General features: G+C 32.4%; 1 protein-coding gene across 9 annotated transcripts in view; it reads left to right on the top strand.

Moving 5' to 3' along the window:
* The first annotated feature begins 12983 nt into the window (after positions 1-12983).
* The window catches only part of LOC135841660 (RIMS-binding protein 2-like), a 40710-nt gene continuing 34025 nt past the window's right edge, over positions 12984-19668 (top strand). For 5 of the 9 annotated variants that reach the window (XM_065358751.1, XM_065358749.1, XM_065358750.1 and 2 more), the window contains exons 1-5: positions 12984-13169; positions 14845-14916; positions 15001-15156; positions 15393-15594; positions 16437-16544. In XM_065358751.1, coding sequence (XP_065214823.1) covers positions 15004-15156; positions 15393-15594; positions 16437-16544 — 463 coding nt within the window. In that variant the 5' untranslated portion in view covers positions 12984-13169; positions 14845-14916; positions 15001-15003. Of the gene's footprint in view, positions 13170-13257; positions 13660-14844; positions 14917-15000; positions 15157-15392; positions 15595-16436; positions 16545-19668 lie in introns of those variants that run through there. The other 4 variants (XM_065358753.1, XM_065358748.1, XM_065358752.1 and 1 more) reach the window with 4 other exon arrangements.

Below are 19668 nucleotides of genomic sequence, written 5' to 3'. Positions count from 1 at the left end.
CCCCCCTCCACGAGGGTGAATTTCGCGATTTTCAGCCATTCTGCAGCCTCCAGCGTGATTTTCAATTTCTTCAGAATTTTGAATTTGCTCCAGAAGGCGTGAATATGAAGTTCGGAGTTCGGCAGCTAAAAATTCAGTAAATCTAAATAAATCACCATATTAGAAAAATAGGTAGATTTACAAATGGTTTTTTCGTTTTTTTAAAATTTTATTTTATTTTATTAAACAATCGTGTTCTCAGACTTACTGAAAAGTGAAAATTTTCAATAAACTCAATCCAATTCCAAAATTGACACATAAAAATTCATAAATGGTACTTCAAACAACAATTGGACTTACTTCGATAGGAAATTTTATCACCTTCAATTTTATTCCTTGAAAAATTTCACGTAAATCCACTTATTTTGAATTTGATTACGAGAAAAAAAATCGAAAAGAGCAGTGAACTGATCCAATATGCAAGATAGGCCGTAAGCGAGCTTACTTTTTAGTTTTTATTCTGCACACTTTCTTCAACTTCAAAAACTTCATAAATTTTCGAAAAAAAACTCAAGAAAAGAGGATGCAGAATATCTCAATGTTTTAGTAAAAAGCTGAGGTGCTCACTGAAAATTTCAAGCAATTTTAATTTTTTTAAATTCAAAATTTCATTTTTATTCCTAGTGACTGTTTTTACAATTTTGAAACAAACTGAACTGAATTCAATTCTGATTCTGAACCGTTTTTAAAACACCTGTGTACCTAGACTTTAGACTTAGGTACTGAAAATATTGAGCAATCTAATTCAAAGTAGACTCATGCGAAATCCATAACCATAAATGAAGTGTAGTGTGGTTTATAAAACGGTTGATAGTTGATGCTACGAAAAACTCAAAAAATTGTAACGATAGTAAAATTTTATACGAGTAGTTGTTAATTTTGATCCTGATAATTTTGCGATGAAATTAAAATTCATAAAAAAGTTTGAAAATCAGAAATTCAAAATCAAAATACCTAATGGGCTATACAGGCTACAGCTTACAGTCGCGATTTTCAAATTTCGTGATGATGATGATGATGATGTAGTGAATGAACAATGAACTGAACGAAGAACGACTGTTACGCATCTCGCATCCAAAAAAAACAGGGCTGCTTAGCTAGCCATTAGCTTTTAGCCATTAGCCGTTAGCCGAGGGTAGCCAATGCTTTTTTAGCTTTAGCCATTAGCTGGCTAACTCTCCGAAGCATTAGCTAGTAGCTAGCTTTTAGCCAATCATTTTTCATTTCCATGGCTGGCTGATTTTTGCTCCTATTAGACTCTTAATTTTATGTAAATTTGATTTTTAAACCTGATTTTGAGTAATTTTATTTTTTTTTTACTTTTTACTCCTTTTTACATATGATTAATATGTCAATAAACAATTTCAGGGTGTACCATGTAATTGGTCTTTTTTCAACGAGTGTTTTGAGGTACAACTTCATTTTAAAAAAATTAGCCATTAGCTAAACGTTAGCTAGCCAATCAGAAGTTATTAGCCATTAGCTTTAGTTTTAGCCAATGAAAATTTTTTTTAGCTTTAGCCTTTAGCTTAGCCAATGCGATTGGCTAAATGCAGCCCTGAAAAAAAATACCGTCTGGGGGCCGTTCATTTCGTTCACGCCGTTCACTTCACGATTAAGTTTAAAGTTTTAATTTTTTTTTCCATTGCAATTTTACAAAATTTATAATATAATATTACATGAAAATTTATCAGCATCAAAATTAAAAGAATCAGAATTTTTTTCATTTTTCTTAATAATTTGTTTTTCTACTGAGAGCTGTATAGTAGCTTTGATTGTTAGAACGTTTTTCAGTTCAGGCTCAAAGTTGTAAAAACTAAAAACCGTCGCGAGAAATAAAAATAAAATTTTAAATAAAAAATGCTTGAAATTTTCAGTGAGCACCTCAGCGTTTCTACTAAAACATTAAAATATTCTGCATTTTATTCCCTTTAATTTGTTTTTTTCCTCAAAAGTCAAAACGTCAAAACTGTATGAAGTTTTTGAAGTTGAAGAAACTGAAAGTGTGCAAATCTGCAAAATAAAAACTGAAAAGTTTGCTCGCTTATCTTAATGATGCTTCATCAAGCACGCGGATCGCTCACTTTTTCCAATTTTAATCTTGAATTTTGTTGTTAAAGGTGGAGTTCAGAAGGAAAAAAAATAAGTAAAGGGACAAAAAATGCAGAATAGGTACTTTGCTACTTAAAACTAAACAACTCTTACGTGCTCACTGAAAATTTTCGGAGATTTTTAAATTTAAAAATTCAAAGTTTGATTTCTTTCTACTCTGTAGGACTAATAAATTTTACAACTTTGAACTTCAATAACTTTTGAACGATAAAACACTCGTGTCCTCACTCCTCAGAGTCACTGCATGAAAAGTGAAAATTTTAATTTTATTTTCATTGAACTCAATTCGATTTATACAATTTACCAACGTGTTGAATTTATTTTAATAAATACCTGAAAATTGTCTACCTATCTTGTGTAAACTATCATCCTGTTTAAATATAATTATTGTCAATCGTTACTGTATCATTGTTTGTTTCATATGCTACAAAAGAACGTACCTAGAACGACATGTGTCTTTTTTAATTGAAGTTTTTGAAGTGGAAACGAAGGAAACAGTTTTTACATTGTGTTTTCTCTCTTTTATTTTTCCGTTTATTCTACAAAAAAAAAAGGTATAGTGTGATTGACTGCTCTACCTATTTTTTAAAATGTTTTCAAATAATCATACAGCGAGCTACATTCTGTAAAAAAAATTAGGAAAGGTATTCGTTTCGTATCGCGTCACAATTTATTTTTTCATCTTTTAGAAAGTGACTATATACTTCTCAGACAGATTTAATTTGTACAACCGAGGTACCTACCTGGGTTAATGTTTTTCATGCATGAGCATGCAAATGTTTACTTTTCATTGATGCCTTCCTAATATTTACTTTGCGCTTAATTATTCAGGAAACTTTATTAACATCAGCCTTTAAAAACAGTAAATTCTTCTCCGTGACATTTTTCATTCGTGGGTGGTGGAGAGGAAACTATATAATACACCGTGCTTCGAAGGTTATTTTAATTTACGGAAGTTGAATCGATAGCATAAATGAAAATTTATTAAAGATAACGTTATACCTACCTATTATTATTGTTTCTTGAAGTAATACCATGTACTTTCAAAATTAATGTAATCGTTTGGTTCGTAACATTTTGAATATTTTATCTATAATCCGTGAGCATATTTTTGCTACAATATAGATAGATGGATACCTACTTAGTATTGTACTGTGAGGAAAAAATAATCACCATCACAAATAAATAAAAACGAAGTATAGATATATACTTTGCAATTAACACATGTTCAAATTCATTGTTTACGCAAGTGTTGTCAATTTTTGTACTATTCGAATCAGCGAAATGAATTTGGATTTTTTTTTTAATAGATTGAAAATGTTGATTGTAAGTTCTTTAGTGATCGTGTAGAGGAGACTTGAAATAGGTACCTGTGAATTAAATTTAGGTATGTAAAACTAAAATTGATATTTTTCATGAGTTGGTGTAATATTTTTAAAAAATTTCCCGAATAATTTCTCGTTCTTTTAAATAAAATATTTCGTAGTTTTTCGATTTTGTCTCATCACGTGGCTCCAGTCACCGCGTAACAAGCCGACAATGTGAAGGTACGCTGGGACTTATTTTTTATGAAAATTAATTAAAAATTTAGTCGACTACAGACTACAAAATATTTCACAAACAAAAAAACAACTGAAAGTAGGTATATATTTTATTGAATACGTAATCAAAATGTGGATGTTTTATTCGAAACAATTTGTCAGATAAACCGCGTCTCCGTAATTATTTTTTCACCTCTAAAAAAGTTTAAAATGCGATATCTGCTTTCCAGCTGTTCAACATTCATACCTCTTGAAATTAGGACATGGACTCGACTGCTGGTTGTTCTTCGCCTTCGTTTTGGATTAAATTACTGAAAAAAAAGAGCGTCCGCAAAGAAAACGTGTACAATGTGAAAAGCTCTGTAAAGCAAAACGACTCAACCCAGGCTGAAACTTATTACAAGTACGATAAGTACCGTCCTAGTGTGGGCGAAGAAGATATTATCGACTTGGCGACCAAATACGAACGAGAAGAACAAATTCGCAGAATAATCCACCGAGAAGAAGAAATTCTCGACGAATGTTCATTCGAGAATTTCCGAAATGGTGGAAAAATAATTATATGTGACAGAAAATACCACGAAAATATCGTATTAGGATTCGAAAATTTGACTCTGGAAAAATCAGCCGACAAACACGCGCGATGTTGTTCGTGCTCATCATCGCAATACTGCGAAAATGATACGAGAAAAAAATCGAAAAATGAAATTCATCTACGACAGATTATCGAACACGCATTGAAATTCAAACCAGAGAAACGGCAAAATGAAGTGAAAAAACAGATTACTACGTCAAAACAATCTGATGGAAAACGAAAAAAATTACGTGCTCGAAACACACACGTTACCGCGACCGCCGGTAGTGAAAGTTCCAGCTCGGAAAATTCGTACGACGAAGAAAAATCCGCTATTTTTCGTTATAATTTAAAAAGCTATCGAGAAAAATATACATACAAAAGGAGAAGCTCGGCTGAGAAACGTTTGCTGTTTCGCGATAGGTGTAAATCGAATCAAACGGTATTAAACGAAGCTAAAAAAACACCGAGTGAAATAAAATCCTTGACGAGATTTACTCGTCAACAAAACCAAGCAGTTTTGTTGAAAGTTCAAAACGTTCGATGTACAAAAGCTCATCACGGTACACTGAATAAAAAACGATGGCAAAGGCTTAAGGTAATTTTTTTATATTTTTATTATAATCGCAAAATGCGATCAGTATTATTAGGTACGCTAATAGGTGGGACCTACTGCCTATACCAACATATAAGTAGGTACCGTATGCGTTCTTTGACAAAGCATTAATTTGCCGCATATACAAATACAAAATAGGTACCAAAGTTTCAAGCACTTTGAAGCAGTCAACCATGCATAAAAGTATTATGATTTTTTTCAGCTTCACTACATAGATAGGTAATTACATTCCGATTAAACGTTGTAGCTTGTATGTAGCTTTGGGTACCTACATATACGCAAAATTGGCTCACTTTTGTCGCGAATAATACTTATTATGCATCATTCAATTCATCCTTACCCTTATTTGAATTACATAATGACATAAGGGAGCGTTAATTGGTAGGTATATAATTGTGTAATTGTAAGCGTACTTTTTAAAATCTTGGTCTAACTTAATTTGCACTGAAATTTTCACTCATCTCTAAAAAAAAATTCTATTACCTAAGTACCAACTCACCAACCCTCACTATAGAACTTGAATTTGAAATTATTTTTCTACAGATTTTTCAACTTTTTAATACCTATTGCAAACTACAGCCTCGGTGTGTGGGGAAGCAGGGAATGGAATTTACATTCAGCAACAGAAAATCTATAAATTTTACTACCTACGTAGGTACTCATCTGCAAATTTTAGTATGTATCTAGTAAATTCGTAAATCGTACAATACATACATTATTTGTATTTTTCCAGTGTTTTCTATAATAAAAGTGGCTTTTACGAATTCGAATCAATCTGCATAAGGCTTCAGACTTTACGCATACCTAGGTAATAAGTTACACCTAACACGTATTCAACAAATCTTAGCAAAATTCAAAAACTTGTGAAAAAAATCGCAAAATTGTACTAAAAAGTCATCTAAAAAATTCGTTCTAGATCATGGATTGGTTCAAAATCAGATCAAAGTGAAAGAAAAAAAGTGATTCCAAAAATAGTCAAATGATAAATTTATACTATTTATATTTTTCAATGGAAATTACAAACCATAGAAAAATTGACTAACTCAATTTGGCTTGACAGTGAGAGGAAAAAAATTGTCGACCAAAATTGACCCACCAAGAGAGACAAATCGTTTGAAAAATCAATTTTTTATCATTTTTGAAGGGACTTTACCCTTACTAAATATTCTGAAAAAAATATACGTTGTGTATCTTATCTACAGGGTGTCTGGCGAGTGGATGTCAAAACTCAAAACTTCAGATTTGGATATAACCGGGTACGACTTTTAAAAAAAACGTTATTTGGACAAGTTGCTTATCTTTGAATTTGAAGGGGCAGTCGAACTTTGGAAAAAAATTTCGGAAAAACGTATTTTTGACCTTGGGAATGGGTAGTACTTGGGAAAATAAACAAATTTCATTATTATGAATTTTGCCTAACTTTGAAATTGAAGGGGCTAGAAACATTTTTTTTTTAATTTGAAAAAAACGTGTTTCTGACTTTGGGAATGGGTAGTACTTTGAAAAATAAACAAATTTTGTTATTATGAATTTTTGACTAACTTTGAAATTGAAGACGCGTCAGAATCGTCAGAAATATTTCGAAAAGAACTATCGTAAAAAGTATTTCAAGACAAACAATCAATTTTTCTGACGATTCTGACGCCTTCAATTCTAATGTTAGACAAAAATTCATAATCACAAAATTTGTTTATTTTTCAAAGTACTGCCCATTCCCAAAGTCGAAAACAAGTTTTTCTCAAATTGTTTGTTTAAAATGTTTCTAGCCCCTTCAATTTTAAAGTTAGGCAAAAATTCATAATAACGAGATTTGTTAATTTTTCCAAGTACTACCCATTCCCAAAGTTAAAAATACGTTTTCCCCAATTTTTTCCAAAGCTTGGTTGCCCCTTCAAATTCAAAGATAGGCAACTTATCCATATAACGTTTTTTTTAAAGTCGTACCCGGTTACATCCAAATCTGAAGTTTTGACATCCACTCGCCAGACACCCTGTATAGATGTGATAATGATAAACATAGGTATCATTTTATGTACAAGTACATAAATAATATGTACATTGGGGTCATTACATCGCACCTCGGGAGTAATAAGGTCACATCTCAAAAAAAATTGATTTTGATGTTTTTGCATTTTTGGGGTTTGTATGACCCCCCTCAACCAAAAATTACACTTTGAGTTGGGTACATTGTCTAGATCTTGTATAAAACGCAAATGGCCTAACTCAAAATCTCAACAACATTGCATGTTGTTTGGAGTTATAAGGGCACATCTCAAAAAAGTCCACCTTTTTTGAGCAAATTTTGTACATACAAAGTGTTAACAACTAGTTTTGATTGTTTTGAATGTTTGTCAGTTAGAAAAAGTCACAAGGAGTGCATTTTTTATTGGCTTGTACCAAATGGAAAAATTTTTTTAAATTGATTACTTTTCAGAAAAATGAATTTGCACATATCATGAAATTTTAGTTTTTTGAGAAAAACTCAAAAACTAAGCACTTTAGAAAAAAACTAACTACATTATGTCGATTGGAAATTTAATTCTCTACAACTTTGTTATCATGCAATTTTTTTTGGACGCTTCCTTTCGCCTCCACATCAACTTTAATGAAAGGTTATAACTCAAAATGTTTTCCAAACATTGAAATATTTCCTCTTTAAGATTTTATTTTTCAAAGTGTTCTTATGCTAAATGAAGGTAGGATACCAGATCTTTAAAATGAGGTGCTATTCATTCCTCACAATTAATTATAAATTGATAAAAATAATGAATCAAGTTTTTAAAAAAAAGAAAATCACTCTCTTGTAAAATTTCACTTTTTTGAGATGTGACATAACTCCCGAGGTGCGACATGTCAATTCGACCAAAAAAATGCGATTTTGAAAGCCAGGTCTTTCGATTTCGCTCAAATTTTGTTTACAATATCTACCTACTCAGTAAGTAAGAAATCCACAATCAGTTTGGTCCCAGCCTCCTCAGGGGGCGGGTGGGAGGAGGCTTCCATTATTCTCACATTGTCTCGAGGTACTCAAGTTCAGCAGCGCATTCCTCCAAAACTATGATACGCACTTTGATCAAAACTGATTTCACAGTTCGAAAGGGTATTATTAAATTTTGAACTTTTTAAGCATTTTGAAGTTTTCAAAATGGCGCTGTAAGTGGGAGCTACCATTTAAAATCCTGAAAAAATTTCTATAGATGTACCTTTTGATGCTTTTTCGAAATATTCAAGTTTCGAGATGGGATCTCTAATCTCTTGATGGAGGGGGAGCACCCCCATCCCCAATTTGGGGCAAAACTTTCGAATAAAAATCTGGGGCATGTGATATATTGAATTGCATGTTTTTGGTAACGCTGATCACGAATATGACGTTAGATTTTTGATTGGACCTCATCCACGGCCCCCAGCACCTCCCAAAATGGGGTAAAAGTTCAAAACAAAGGTTTTTTTGTGCGACACATCAAATAGTCTACGGCTTCCAACAATTTTTTTTGGACTTTTACCAATTGGGGGCGGTTCTGGGAGCCATGGGTGAGGTCAATTTGAAAAATTACGGCTATATTCGTTTTCAGCGATATCGAAAACATACTACTTCATGTGTCACACGATTGAAAAACCATTTTTTTTAGGTTACCCCCCCCTTGGGGAGGTGCTAGGGGGCCGTGGATGGGTCCAATCAAAAATCTGACGTTATATATTCGTATTCAGCGTCACCAAAAACATACTATTTGATGTGTCGCACGAAAAACCCCTATTTTTGAACTTTTACCCCATTTTGGGATGTGCTGGAGGCCGTAGATGGGGTCCAATCAAAAATCTAACGTCATATTCGTGTCCAGCGTTATTAAAAACATGCAATTCGATATATCACATGCCCCACATTTTTATTCTAAAATTTTTCCCCAAATTGGTGATGGGGTGCTCCTCCTCCATCAAGAGATCCCATCTCGAAACTTGAATATTTCGAAAAAGCATCAAAAAGAACATCTATAGAAATTTTTTCAGAACTTTAAATGGTAGCTCCCACTTATAGCGCCATTTTGAAAGTTGAACTTTCAATATTGAAAGTTCAACTTTCAAATTTTGAAAACTTCAAAATGCTTAAAAAGTTCCAAATTCAACACTCTTTCGAACTGTGAAATCAGTTTTGATCAAAGTATCATAGTTTTGGAGGAATGCGCTGCTGAAGTTGAGTACCTCGAGACAATGTAAAAATAATGGACGCCCCCCACCCGCCCCCTGAGGGGGCTAGGACCAAACTGATTGCGGGTTTCTTACTCGTACTTATTGGGTGGGTGGACATTGTTAGAAAAAATTTGTGCGAAATCGAAAGACACGACTTTCAAAATCGCATTTTTTCGGTCGAATTGAATTGACATGGAATGACCCATTTGCACATTTTTTTTTTTTTTTTGGCAGAATTTGTCTATTTTTAAAGAGAACTAGAAAAAATATGAATAGAACGAAGATTGCGATTTTAAAAATGGAAAAAACAGCACTTCTTAGACAAATTCTGACAAACGTTAGGACTTTTTGACAATTTTTACAAAAGCTGTACTTTCAGACTATTTTGGCTAACAACAAGATTTCATTGAGCATTACACCATTAGATTTTTTTTGGATAACATGTCAAAAAAAAGGTCTCTGCTATTAATTTATTTTGGCAAAAAACTATTATTTTTTTTTTTTGAAAACTTCGGAAAAATAAATTTTGACAATGATTTGGCAAAAAACAGGACTTTTTAGGATAATTTTGGCCAATTTTGGCAACATGATTTTTTGAACATTTTGGTCAAAAGTACAAGTAGGACTTTTGTTAGGCAATTTTTACAAAAGTTGACATGAACATGATTTTTTTGACAATTTAGGCAAAAACAGAACTTTGCAGACAATTCTGGCAAAAAAATAACAAGGACAACAAGGACTTCTTAGGATAATTTTGGTAGAAGCAGGAATTTTAGAAATTTTGGATACTCTACTCTAACTCTCTAACAAAGTCTTTTGGTCATTTCTGCAAAAAATTTTAGAACTTTTTGGATAACGTCAAAAAAAATGCGTTTTTCCACAATTTTGGTAAAAAACAGGACTTTTTTGGCAGTTTTAACAAAAGTTGGGATTTTTTATAATTTTTTATGAAACAAACTTCTGCAAAATTTTGGTAAAAATGAGACTTTTTTGACATATATTCTGGCGATAAAATTCTTTGAATATTTTGGACAAAAAAACAGGTGCTTTATTTTTGGAATTTTTTCACAAACAGTTGAGATTTTTTGATAAATTTGACAACAATATTATGAATTTTTGAAATTTTGAATTTTGGCAACAGTAGGATACTTGGCAAGTTCGCAGGAGCGATTTTTCGCCTCATACTATGTATAGTGACTTGACCAACGTGACAATTCAAAGTTTTAAAATTTGAGTGATGATTTTAAAAAAAAAACTCAAACTTGAAAAAGAAAAGCAAAAGAGACCGAGTGAAGCGAGGCCATAAGCTTTCAAAAATTCATGTTTTGAGAAGTAAAAAAAAGTTTTAATATGAAACGAAGAGTTTATTTTTCTCATTCAAACTTTGAACATTGTTTGAATTTGAACAATAGTTTTTTACTGAAAAAAGAAGAACAAATAGTCAGAAAAGTCAACAAATGAGCTCTTTTCTACGAAATAGCTTATTTCAAAATTCCAGAAAATGGATGGATTAATTTGATAAGTAATTTGAAGTTTGATTTTTTTTTTAAACAGAGTTCTTTGATGAAAAGTGATAAAAAGCAGGACAACTGCGGGACTTGCAGAACTCGTTAGCAAAAAGCAGAACTTTAGCAGGACTAGCAGGACCGTTAGGCACCTTTGTAATTACCTAGTTGGAAAAATCCGAAAGAGGGAGGGGATCTGGGGTAAAAGATTGAAAAAATTTTCAGTATTATAAGTATCTCCCCCCCTCACAACACTTCATCACGCCTTTGGATGCACCATTTTCATGAGTGATGTGACCCCCCCCCCTCACCATCGCAAATAACCACCCAGTTGCAGGGGCGCCTACAGAAAACTTGTACAGGTCGGGCGGCGACACACCCCCTTGGTCAGTGCACCACCACCCCCCCCCCCAAAAGACCCTTACCCCCTCCCACAAATGGAAATTAAAAATTTTACGTAAGCAAAAGTTTATTCAAGTAACAGAAACAGTTTATTTAAACTAATAATAATGCATGAACACGCTCGCAACATGTCTGGTCCAATGTGTATGATTATCAAACCTACCTCTAACTTTGTCGCAGTACGAACACTTCGTTGGGGCCATTTCAAAATGTTAACATTAAAATGTGAAAATCACTGACTAATTACTTCATAAACACGAACACCAAAGCATTTGATCGCATTATATTTTAATAAATGTATTTTTTCACGAGCTCCTCACTTCGAGCAACACCAAAACGCAATGAAATATTCAATCAAATGGATTAAATGTCCGAAGGCAAATAGCCAAAGACCATCGTAGAAATATTGATAAATCGACTGCTGATAGCTGGAATATGTTTTTTTTTTTTATATAAACGTTTACTAAGCAGGTGCACTCAGGCTCTCTACCACTGGTCACTGGTGCCTTATGTCTTATCTATGACTCACTCAATCTTAAATTCTTGATTTTGCAACACAGCACATTTCAGAGTGTTTACATAACGAGTATACCTTTACCTACATCCTACCCTACCCATAGGAAATGGCTACACAGTGATCTAATAGTATAGTATTTGAATTTTTTCCTTCTGCTTTTGATATGATTTTGCCCCCAAATTTTCATCATTCAACTCGTAACTTCCAGGACACTTACCACTGCCGCTAGACCACACCACCCCCACAGCAGGTCGGGCCACGGCCCGACCTCTTTATCCCTGTAGGCGCCCCTGCCCAGTTGTAAATTATGCGGAATTCGCACACCTTAAACATTAATGAATTTTTTCAAACAAATATTTTCAAAAATGAAAAATTGTGTTCAACTACCTAATAAATGTATGAACTTTGCTTTTCAATTCTATCTATCAAAAATATGTACTTACCTACTTGTTAGAGTCGATGTTGATAAAATGAACAAAAAATATAAAAACCAGTGTCCCTATCGATAATTTAGACAAGTTTCAATTCGACTTTTAAGAGGAATATTTCTGTAGGCTATTAAAAGGGCTTAAGCAGATTTCATATACTGTAACACAAATGATGAATACAAGAAAAAAAAAAAAAAAACTTGAAAATTTCTTCGAAATTGAAAAACTTGTAGAGTCGAAACAATATAGGTAGGTATTTTCTCAGTTCTTTTTTTCTCTAGCACTCGAACTTCTGACCCACTGACGTCAGAAAAACTTGGTTTCCAAAAAAAAAAAAGTTGCATAACAAGCAGTTCGTACCATCTGATTACCAGAAAATGTTTTAGGGCCTGGGGAGGGCAGATGTCATATAATATAGACTAATATACCTTCAAGTCCCTCGCTAACTGCTGAAATTTCTAAACACAAAATCATATAATTTCGCCATGAAGATGCTTATAATTCTTATTTGTATACTTTTGTAAAATGAGAAATATTTTAAAAAAATCAATTTCACTTTCGATTTTAATAAACGTATCAAAAATCATAAAACTGATTAATAAAATGAATCTTCTCCGGGTGTTTACTGTTTAGGTACGCAAACAGTAGGTACAACAAGTGTTGGGGGAATTCAGTCGTTGAAAAGAAGTCGCCCTTTCGTCATTTTAAATTAATCAGTTCGGCAACCCAATCGAATTACGGGCATTTCACGAAAAAAAAAACAACCTTAGCACGCGTTCGTAGGCATACATACACACACGACATTGTTATCATAGCTATTCGAATATACCCATACACTATAAGTATACCTACCCATTTCAGACACACCTCACAAAAATCGCTGAAAAAGGTCGAAAAATTAACTACATGTCAGCCAAAATTATGTGAAGCTTTTTTTTTTCAATAATTATTCGACGAAGATTCCAAGTTATTGCACCCTTTTTCAAGAAAAAAAAAAAAACTCTGCCGTAGGAACATGCGCTGAAATGGAACCGGCGCTTGTAGTACTCTGAAAGTTGCGAACAGCCATGAAATTGTGCTTCACAATTGGCGTGTTTGTTGTTATGCATGTAATATAGAATTCGTAGTCGGTCTGGTAAATTTTATAATGTTTTATACCAGTTAAAAATCAAAATATTTTAGTATTTTAATGTTTTGTAGTGTTAGTACAATTGATAGATTACTCAGTTATCCTGTGTAAAAGTTCTTAGGTAAGATTATTAAAGGTGAAATTCCGTTAATATAACTTCTTTATGTTACCGTATCGATTTTATTTTCTCGTTTTCGTTTGGGGCGGTGCTGTGATAAAATGGCTGAATCAGCATGAGAACTTAAATATATTATCGATGTATACGCGTTTATTTTTTAATTATATGTACGTTAAATCGGGAAAATATTAAAAAGTGGATTAATTTTTTGTTAAAATGGTTAGGAAATAACTAAGACGCGATTATACCGTATTATATTGTGCAGTATGTTTTTCTTTTCGTAAAATAGAGTTCCCCTTTTTATGGCAGTTTTTTTAATGGGTGAACACCTTATACAGTATACATAAAATGTATCGCTCATTTTCGGACAGTTTTAATCATTTATTTTTTCGTACCCACCGTTTAATTTCAAGTTGTTATTCATTCTGTTAGAGAAAAAAATCAATAAACTCTCCAGATACTTTAATATTTAAATAAATCATTCGAGTAATAAGTAAGTACCTTCTTGAAGTACCTTATGGTTGAATATTAAGTATATATTTTTAATTTTAGTGGTTTAATATCCAACTTTTACAATTTATTCTTTGTTGTGGTAAATAATGTGTTCGCTTATTACACAAGTGAAGGTATAATTTAGATATAATGCAAGTAGGGCATAAAATTAATTCGATTTGTCAACATCGATGCTAAAATATTTTGATATCTCGTTCCGTAATTAGGTACCTCAATGACGAATTACGAGTATTATAATTTTAAAATTTCGTTCTGTGGCAAACAAGCATAGATTCAAATTTTATTTTAAACTTCAGTTGAAAATGTATTATAACTTGCTATGTACATATTTCAACGAGTGATGTGTGAATTTATTAGCTGCTGTTTTGAGCAACTGAATTTAATGTGTCCCTCTTTCACTAAAAATCCTGTATTTTTTTTCAATAAAATCTTTAAAAGTAGGTAACGTAAAATTAATTAATAATTTCTTATGAAATAGCGGATAAATGAACACCCCTTTTAATTATTTTACCCATTTATAGTCAAGTTTTTTTTTACCTGAACAGTGTATTTAAATTTATCTCGTAGTTTATCTCCTCAACTTTCTCTTCCTGAACAACATACTGGAAGTCCTCGCGGTGTTGTTTCTTGTTTTTGGTGTCTTAGTGAAATGGGTATTAACAAAAATGATCAGCCACTTAACAAAAATACGTTCAAAATGTTTTTTAAAATGTAGTTTATTCTCCCTACGTATTCAGTTTTAGTTAATTCGAATTTGTGAGAAACGATTAATTGCAAATTTGCAAAAAACCAACCAATATTTTAGATATGTATCAAATATTTATACTCAAATTTTTTCACAGGAAAATGTTTTAAAATATGAAATTGGAAGAAAATTTGTATACAAAGTCGTTTTCAATTTCTATCAAAATTATTTAAAAAAAAAAAAAAAAAAAAAAAAACGGATGCATTATTGTTTTTTTTTTATTTTTTCACTACCTTTTTGATTAAATTCACTACTTTTACTACTTACCCATTTTTAAAATGACTACTTTTTCTCTACCAACACAAAGTAAATGAGATAATTTCGAACTGAAATTCTCATCGATAACTTTCTTGCTTCCTTTTGGTTTTTGTTGCTTAAAAGCTTTACTGATCCAATTTCATTTTATTTCGATTTCTCCAGGTAAAAACGGAGTCCTCACTATCATATGGGTCAACGCGTAGCTCATCGGATCACCTTGATGCAATCTTATTGGTAAATCAGATTGATTTTAGTTCACATATAAAGTATCTACCATGACGTTACATATTTACCAATTCATTTTAAAAATTTCAACAGCAAATGCGAGATGTCAGCGAGAGAAAGAAAGAACTGGAAAAGGAGCAGGCTGAAACACTCTCCTCTCTTCGTGATAAACAAAATGAACTACAATGGAGATCAAATTGTTCAGCATCTGAAAAAGTCAAAATATGTGAAACCATCGAAGCTTTGCAGGTAGTTACCTACCTTATATTTTTATTTTATTGAATACTGTAAGGCTATTTAGGTAAGAAAGTAGGTACGTATAAATCCAAAGAAAATTATTGAAAAAATTTACCATTTTTTAAACTTTTGTTAATTTTTTTCCCATATTATTCATTCCATAAAATTTCTAAACCAATTCAAAGAATTTTTTTCTTTTTAAGCGTCTGAAATCGATTAAAATTTACGTAACTATTTCGTTGTTTTAGTCAAAAATCAGAGAATTGGAGAAGAAGATGGAATTACAAAACGTGCACCATGAAGAATTACTCTTGGAAATGGCAGCCATCAAACGTACTTCTAGTTCGCAACAAAGATCAAGTCTGCCAGGAAATTATACGACCAGTCCATGGAAAAAACCGAATGCTTCCAATCAAGAAGTACAAACATCTCCTGAATCAAACGCGTCCGGTAAATAACACATTATTTAATATTTATAGTACATAGATAGATGTACCTACTATGATTATTTGTTACATTGGTATACCTACTACACTTACTATAGTATAACTACATACTTAAATAATATTGTGACTCTTGAAGTAACCATCACAATTAACGTAAGTAGGTGTAGGATGACATTTTCAACGGCTGAAAGTACCAACTAGGTATTGCCGTTTTGTTACTGCTTTTGCATTTATTATTTTTCTTCCGAGTTGTTGAAGCTTGAAAATTTTGATTGCATTATAAAAAAAATCACCTTCAAGCATTAAGAAAAACGAAAATTGTTATAGTCCCTCCAACTTGAAATTATTTATCCTAAATATTGATGCTGGTACCGTAATTATTTTTGAAAAAAAAAAAAAAAAAAAAAAACTTCAACTTTTCTTCTTTATACTTGCAAATATACCTACCTACTTATGCAATCAATCAATATCCTTAGTTTATTATCATTTTCCAAATTAATACCTATCATCAAATCAAAATAAAAAGAAGTCTGGCCAAAAAAAAGAATTGATTCAATTTCCAACCCAAATCTAATTTGCATACAAATGTAATAAATATCGAAAATATGCCGATTATAGAATTGCCAAGAGTTCTAGTTTACTTACGTTAGGTATACTTTCGCTTATAAAGCTTCGACTGGCCGCGCTTTCACTGTGGATAATGTATCTTTTTAGATAGGTAGTACTCGTACAACAATTCAAAATTTTTATTAAAACGTAGAAATATTTATAAACGTTGAAAAATCGCTTTTTTTTCTTCGAGCTTTCGATATTATTTATTATATAATTTGTGTGAATTTTTGCCAGAGCTAAATTATTTAGATCGCCTAACGCCATCTACTTCTAATTCATACGACAGCGGAAACATTTACGAAAATCGTCCAGCAAATTATCGATCACGACCGCATATTCATGGTAATTATACCATAATGTAATGTAGGTAGAATCAAACGTCGAAATCTGGCACCTTTAGTCTTATTATTTAGTAAATACGTCTTATTCCTTCATTACGACTTTGCATTTGTATTGCTTTTATTATAATTTTTCATTTTTTTTCCTTTTCCAATTTTTTTCAAACTAAAATAAATTTGTTTACGACCTACTTAACGCATTTAGGAAAAGAAATATGCACGCAGATCAGTACCTATCTAACTCAACAGTCCCTAATCCCTATGTAATGTTAATGTATGTAATTTAAATACGTCCCGTACGTAATTATAAGCTATTAGTATAAACGTAAACGTATTACATAACCAATAACCATGTTTTTCTGAGAAATTGTAATCGATATATCGAGGTGAACTTGATAAGTAACTATCTGCTGCAGACTATTGTGATTAACTTGACATTCATTTTGTGAGCGAAGATTTTATGTTCGAGTGTCTTTTTCTTTGAAAGGTTTCCTATACGAATTCAAATCGTAAAAAATAACCGAGTTCTAAATTTTTTCGACTATAATAACTTTTTTTCACCAAATGTGATTACTTATATCATCTGAAAGTAGAGATTTTAAGCTATCGTTTCACGAGTGTGGAAATTTTTTTTACATGGATCAGTTCTGAATAATGAAGTGTTTATAATTACCTGACAAAAAGTGGGTAATTTACACCTATACCATGGTGAATGAGAAATGAGCAAATACAATTTGTTAATCGGTACCTACAATTGAAATTAAGGTAATGAGGACAGTCTCAGTCTAGGCAATTTAGAAATGCCTTTAAACATTTCGAAATTCTAAAATTCATCTAACAGATGTTTAATTTAGGCAGCGTGATGATTTATAAGTCGAAATGAAACGGATTTAATCAATTATAATTTTATTTTAAAGTTACACGAAAATGAACAAACGGAAATTTAGATATGTCTTACAGATTGAAATCTTAACTCGAACTCGAACAAATCCTGGAATCAAGGGAGTATTTTGTAGTGAGAAAAATAGGGTAAAGGGTTTGTTTTGGTGTATGTGGTTCAGCTAAATGCATTTGGTCTTTAATTGCACTCTATAGGTATCTGTAATTGCAATTGGTGCAATTCACATATGGTTTTTTAGTAGGTAGCTTACATTCGGTTCGCTAATATGAAGGGTGGTTGGTTATGACTATTGACCAATCTTTGACACAAGTCATTTTATTTCTGGCAGTGTGGCGCAGAGCTGTGGGTCCAAAACGATTTCGAGATTGGGTTTTGGTTTTGGGGGCAGAATTTATTCATTTCAGGATTGGATTTGTTTTAGTTTTGTTCTTTTAAATTTTTATTTCGGTATTGACTTTTGGGATTGGTTTCGGTATTGAAAAAATTGGTCATTTCAATCAATTTTAAGCCCAAATTGACTAAGTACTGAACCCTGCAAGGGGTCTAAAAAATGGGAGGTTTTGGCATGGGGAATCCGATAGTGTAATTAGTTTAATGTTTTAAATGCATATTTTGCTCAATTCGTCGAGTAATTTCTATTATATAATCTTGATGGATGATAAACGATGTAAAATGACAATTTATCAAAATCAAATTCGGGGAAAAAATCAAAAATTTAATTCGGATTCAGGATCAAGAAAAATAACAATTTTTTTCACTGGTGTTTTTGTAAACAGTTTTTCTCGATTATTTTTTCAACAATTCAGCATGACCTACTGAAGAAAAATTACCCACTCTGAGAATTTGGGAAATTTTACGCTCTACAATTTTGCTAACTTGCAATCTTTTCAAAACTCTTGATTTTCTTTTAAAAAAAAACAAGTGTTTACAATGAGCCTGGTTTTCAAAGCTAACCGGGATAGTAAAATTGTAAACAAGTTTCAAAAATTTGTCTACCCGCCCAGGTATATTTCAAAATGTCCTCAACAAAGCAATTTTTATTTTTTGAGCAGTTTTCAACTTGAAAACCTGAGAGGGGAAAGGGGGAAAAGGAGTCTATATTTTATGCGTCAATTATTCTTTTTAAAAAATGTATTTCAAGGACAGTCAAGAAATTTTCAAGGGAGGGAGGTTGCCAAAGCTAACTTTATACGCAACTTTTTCATCCCCCTCTTTCTGCAATTTTTTTTAACTCAAGGTTTAATGGATCTGATTTCTGAGTTAATTAGATGAGTTGATGCAATTTCAATTATTAGACCATTCTGAGCATTTCGGATGGTTTTGAATTTGAATGAAATTTCACATCTTGATTCGTGGTGCTTTGTAAAGTTTCGCGCTTCTTCGCGACGTTTTCAGCGAATTTTTGACGATTTCTGGTAGAAATGCAGACTTCTTTGCAACATTAAAGACCTCTCCTAGATACGCTGAAGTTTTTAAATGTTATAGTCGGGGGACCCGCATAAGGATCACCTGCACCCCCCTGCCGATTCTCCGGGACAACTTTTTTCTTAAAGGGGAAGTCCTAAGGAACATTTCTGGCCCTTGTACTGAAAAAAAAGTGGCCCTACTCACAAAATGGCAGCCATTTTGATTGGCCGGTCAGTTGAAATCGCAGATTTTGCGTTCCAACATAGGACTTGCACAAAATTTTTCAAACCGTACAACGGTAGATCGAAGGATCAGGCAACAATTCATCACCTGCCAAAATTTCAAGTGCTAAAGTGCCTTTTTCGATTTTTGGTGAATTTTCAAAAATCAAATTTTGGCCAAAATGTGAGAAAAAAATCAAAATTTTACCAAATTGACCTAGAAATCTGAAATTTGGGATATAACCTATTTTCGACCTGCCAAATCGATTGGAAACTGTTTCAAACCGTTTTGAGCAGTTCTGGAGCCTCCAGCAGATTTTTGAAACTCGAAATTCTTACAAAATTTCATCAAATGGAGTTGGAAAGCCGAAATTCATTCTGCAAACTAATTTCAATACGCTATGAAGTCGACTGCAGGTTATTTTTAAGTCGTTTTGGAGCCTCCAGTGATTTTTTGAAAATTATTGGAGCCTCCAGCAGATTTTTGAAACTTGAAATTTCCCCAAAATTTCATCAAATGGGGTTAGCAAGCTGAAATTAACTCTGCACTTCAATTTTAACACCTTCTGAAGACGACTTCAGGCGAGTTTAAGTAATTT

This window comes from Planococcus citri, chromosome 3 (assembly GCF_950023065.1).
Source record: "Planococcus citri chromosome 3, ihPlaCitr1.1, whole genome shotgun sequence".
Lineage (NCBI taxonomy): Eukaryota > Metazoa > Arthropoda > Insecta > Hemiptera > Pseudococcidae > Planococcus > Planococcus citri.
The sequence above is the reverse complement of the archived record's forward strand: the minus strand, read 5'-3'. Positions and strand labels throughout refer to the sequence as shown.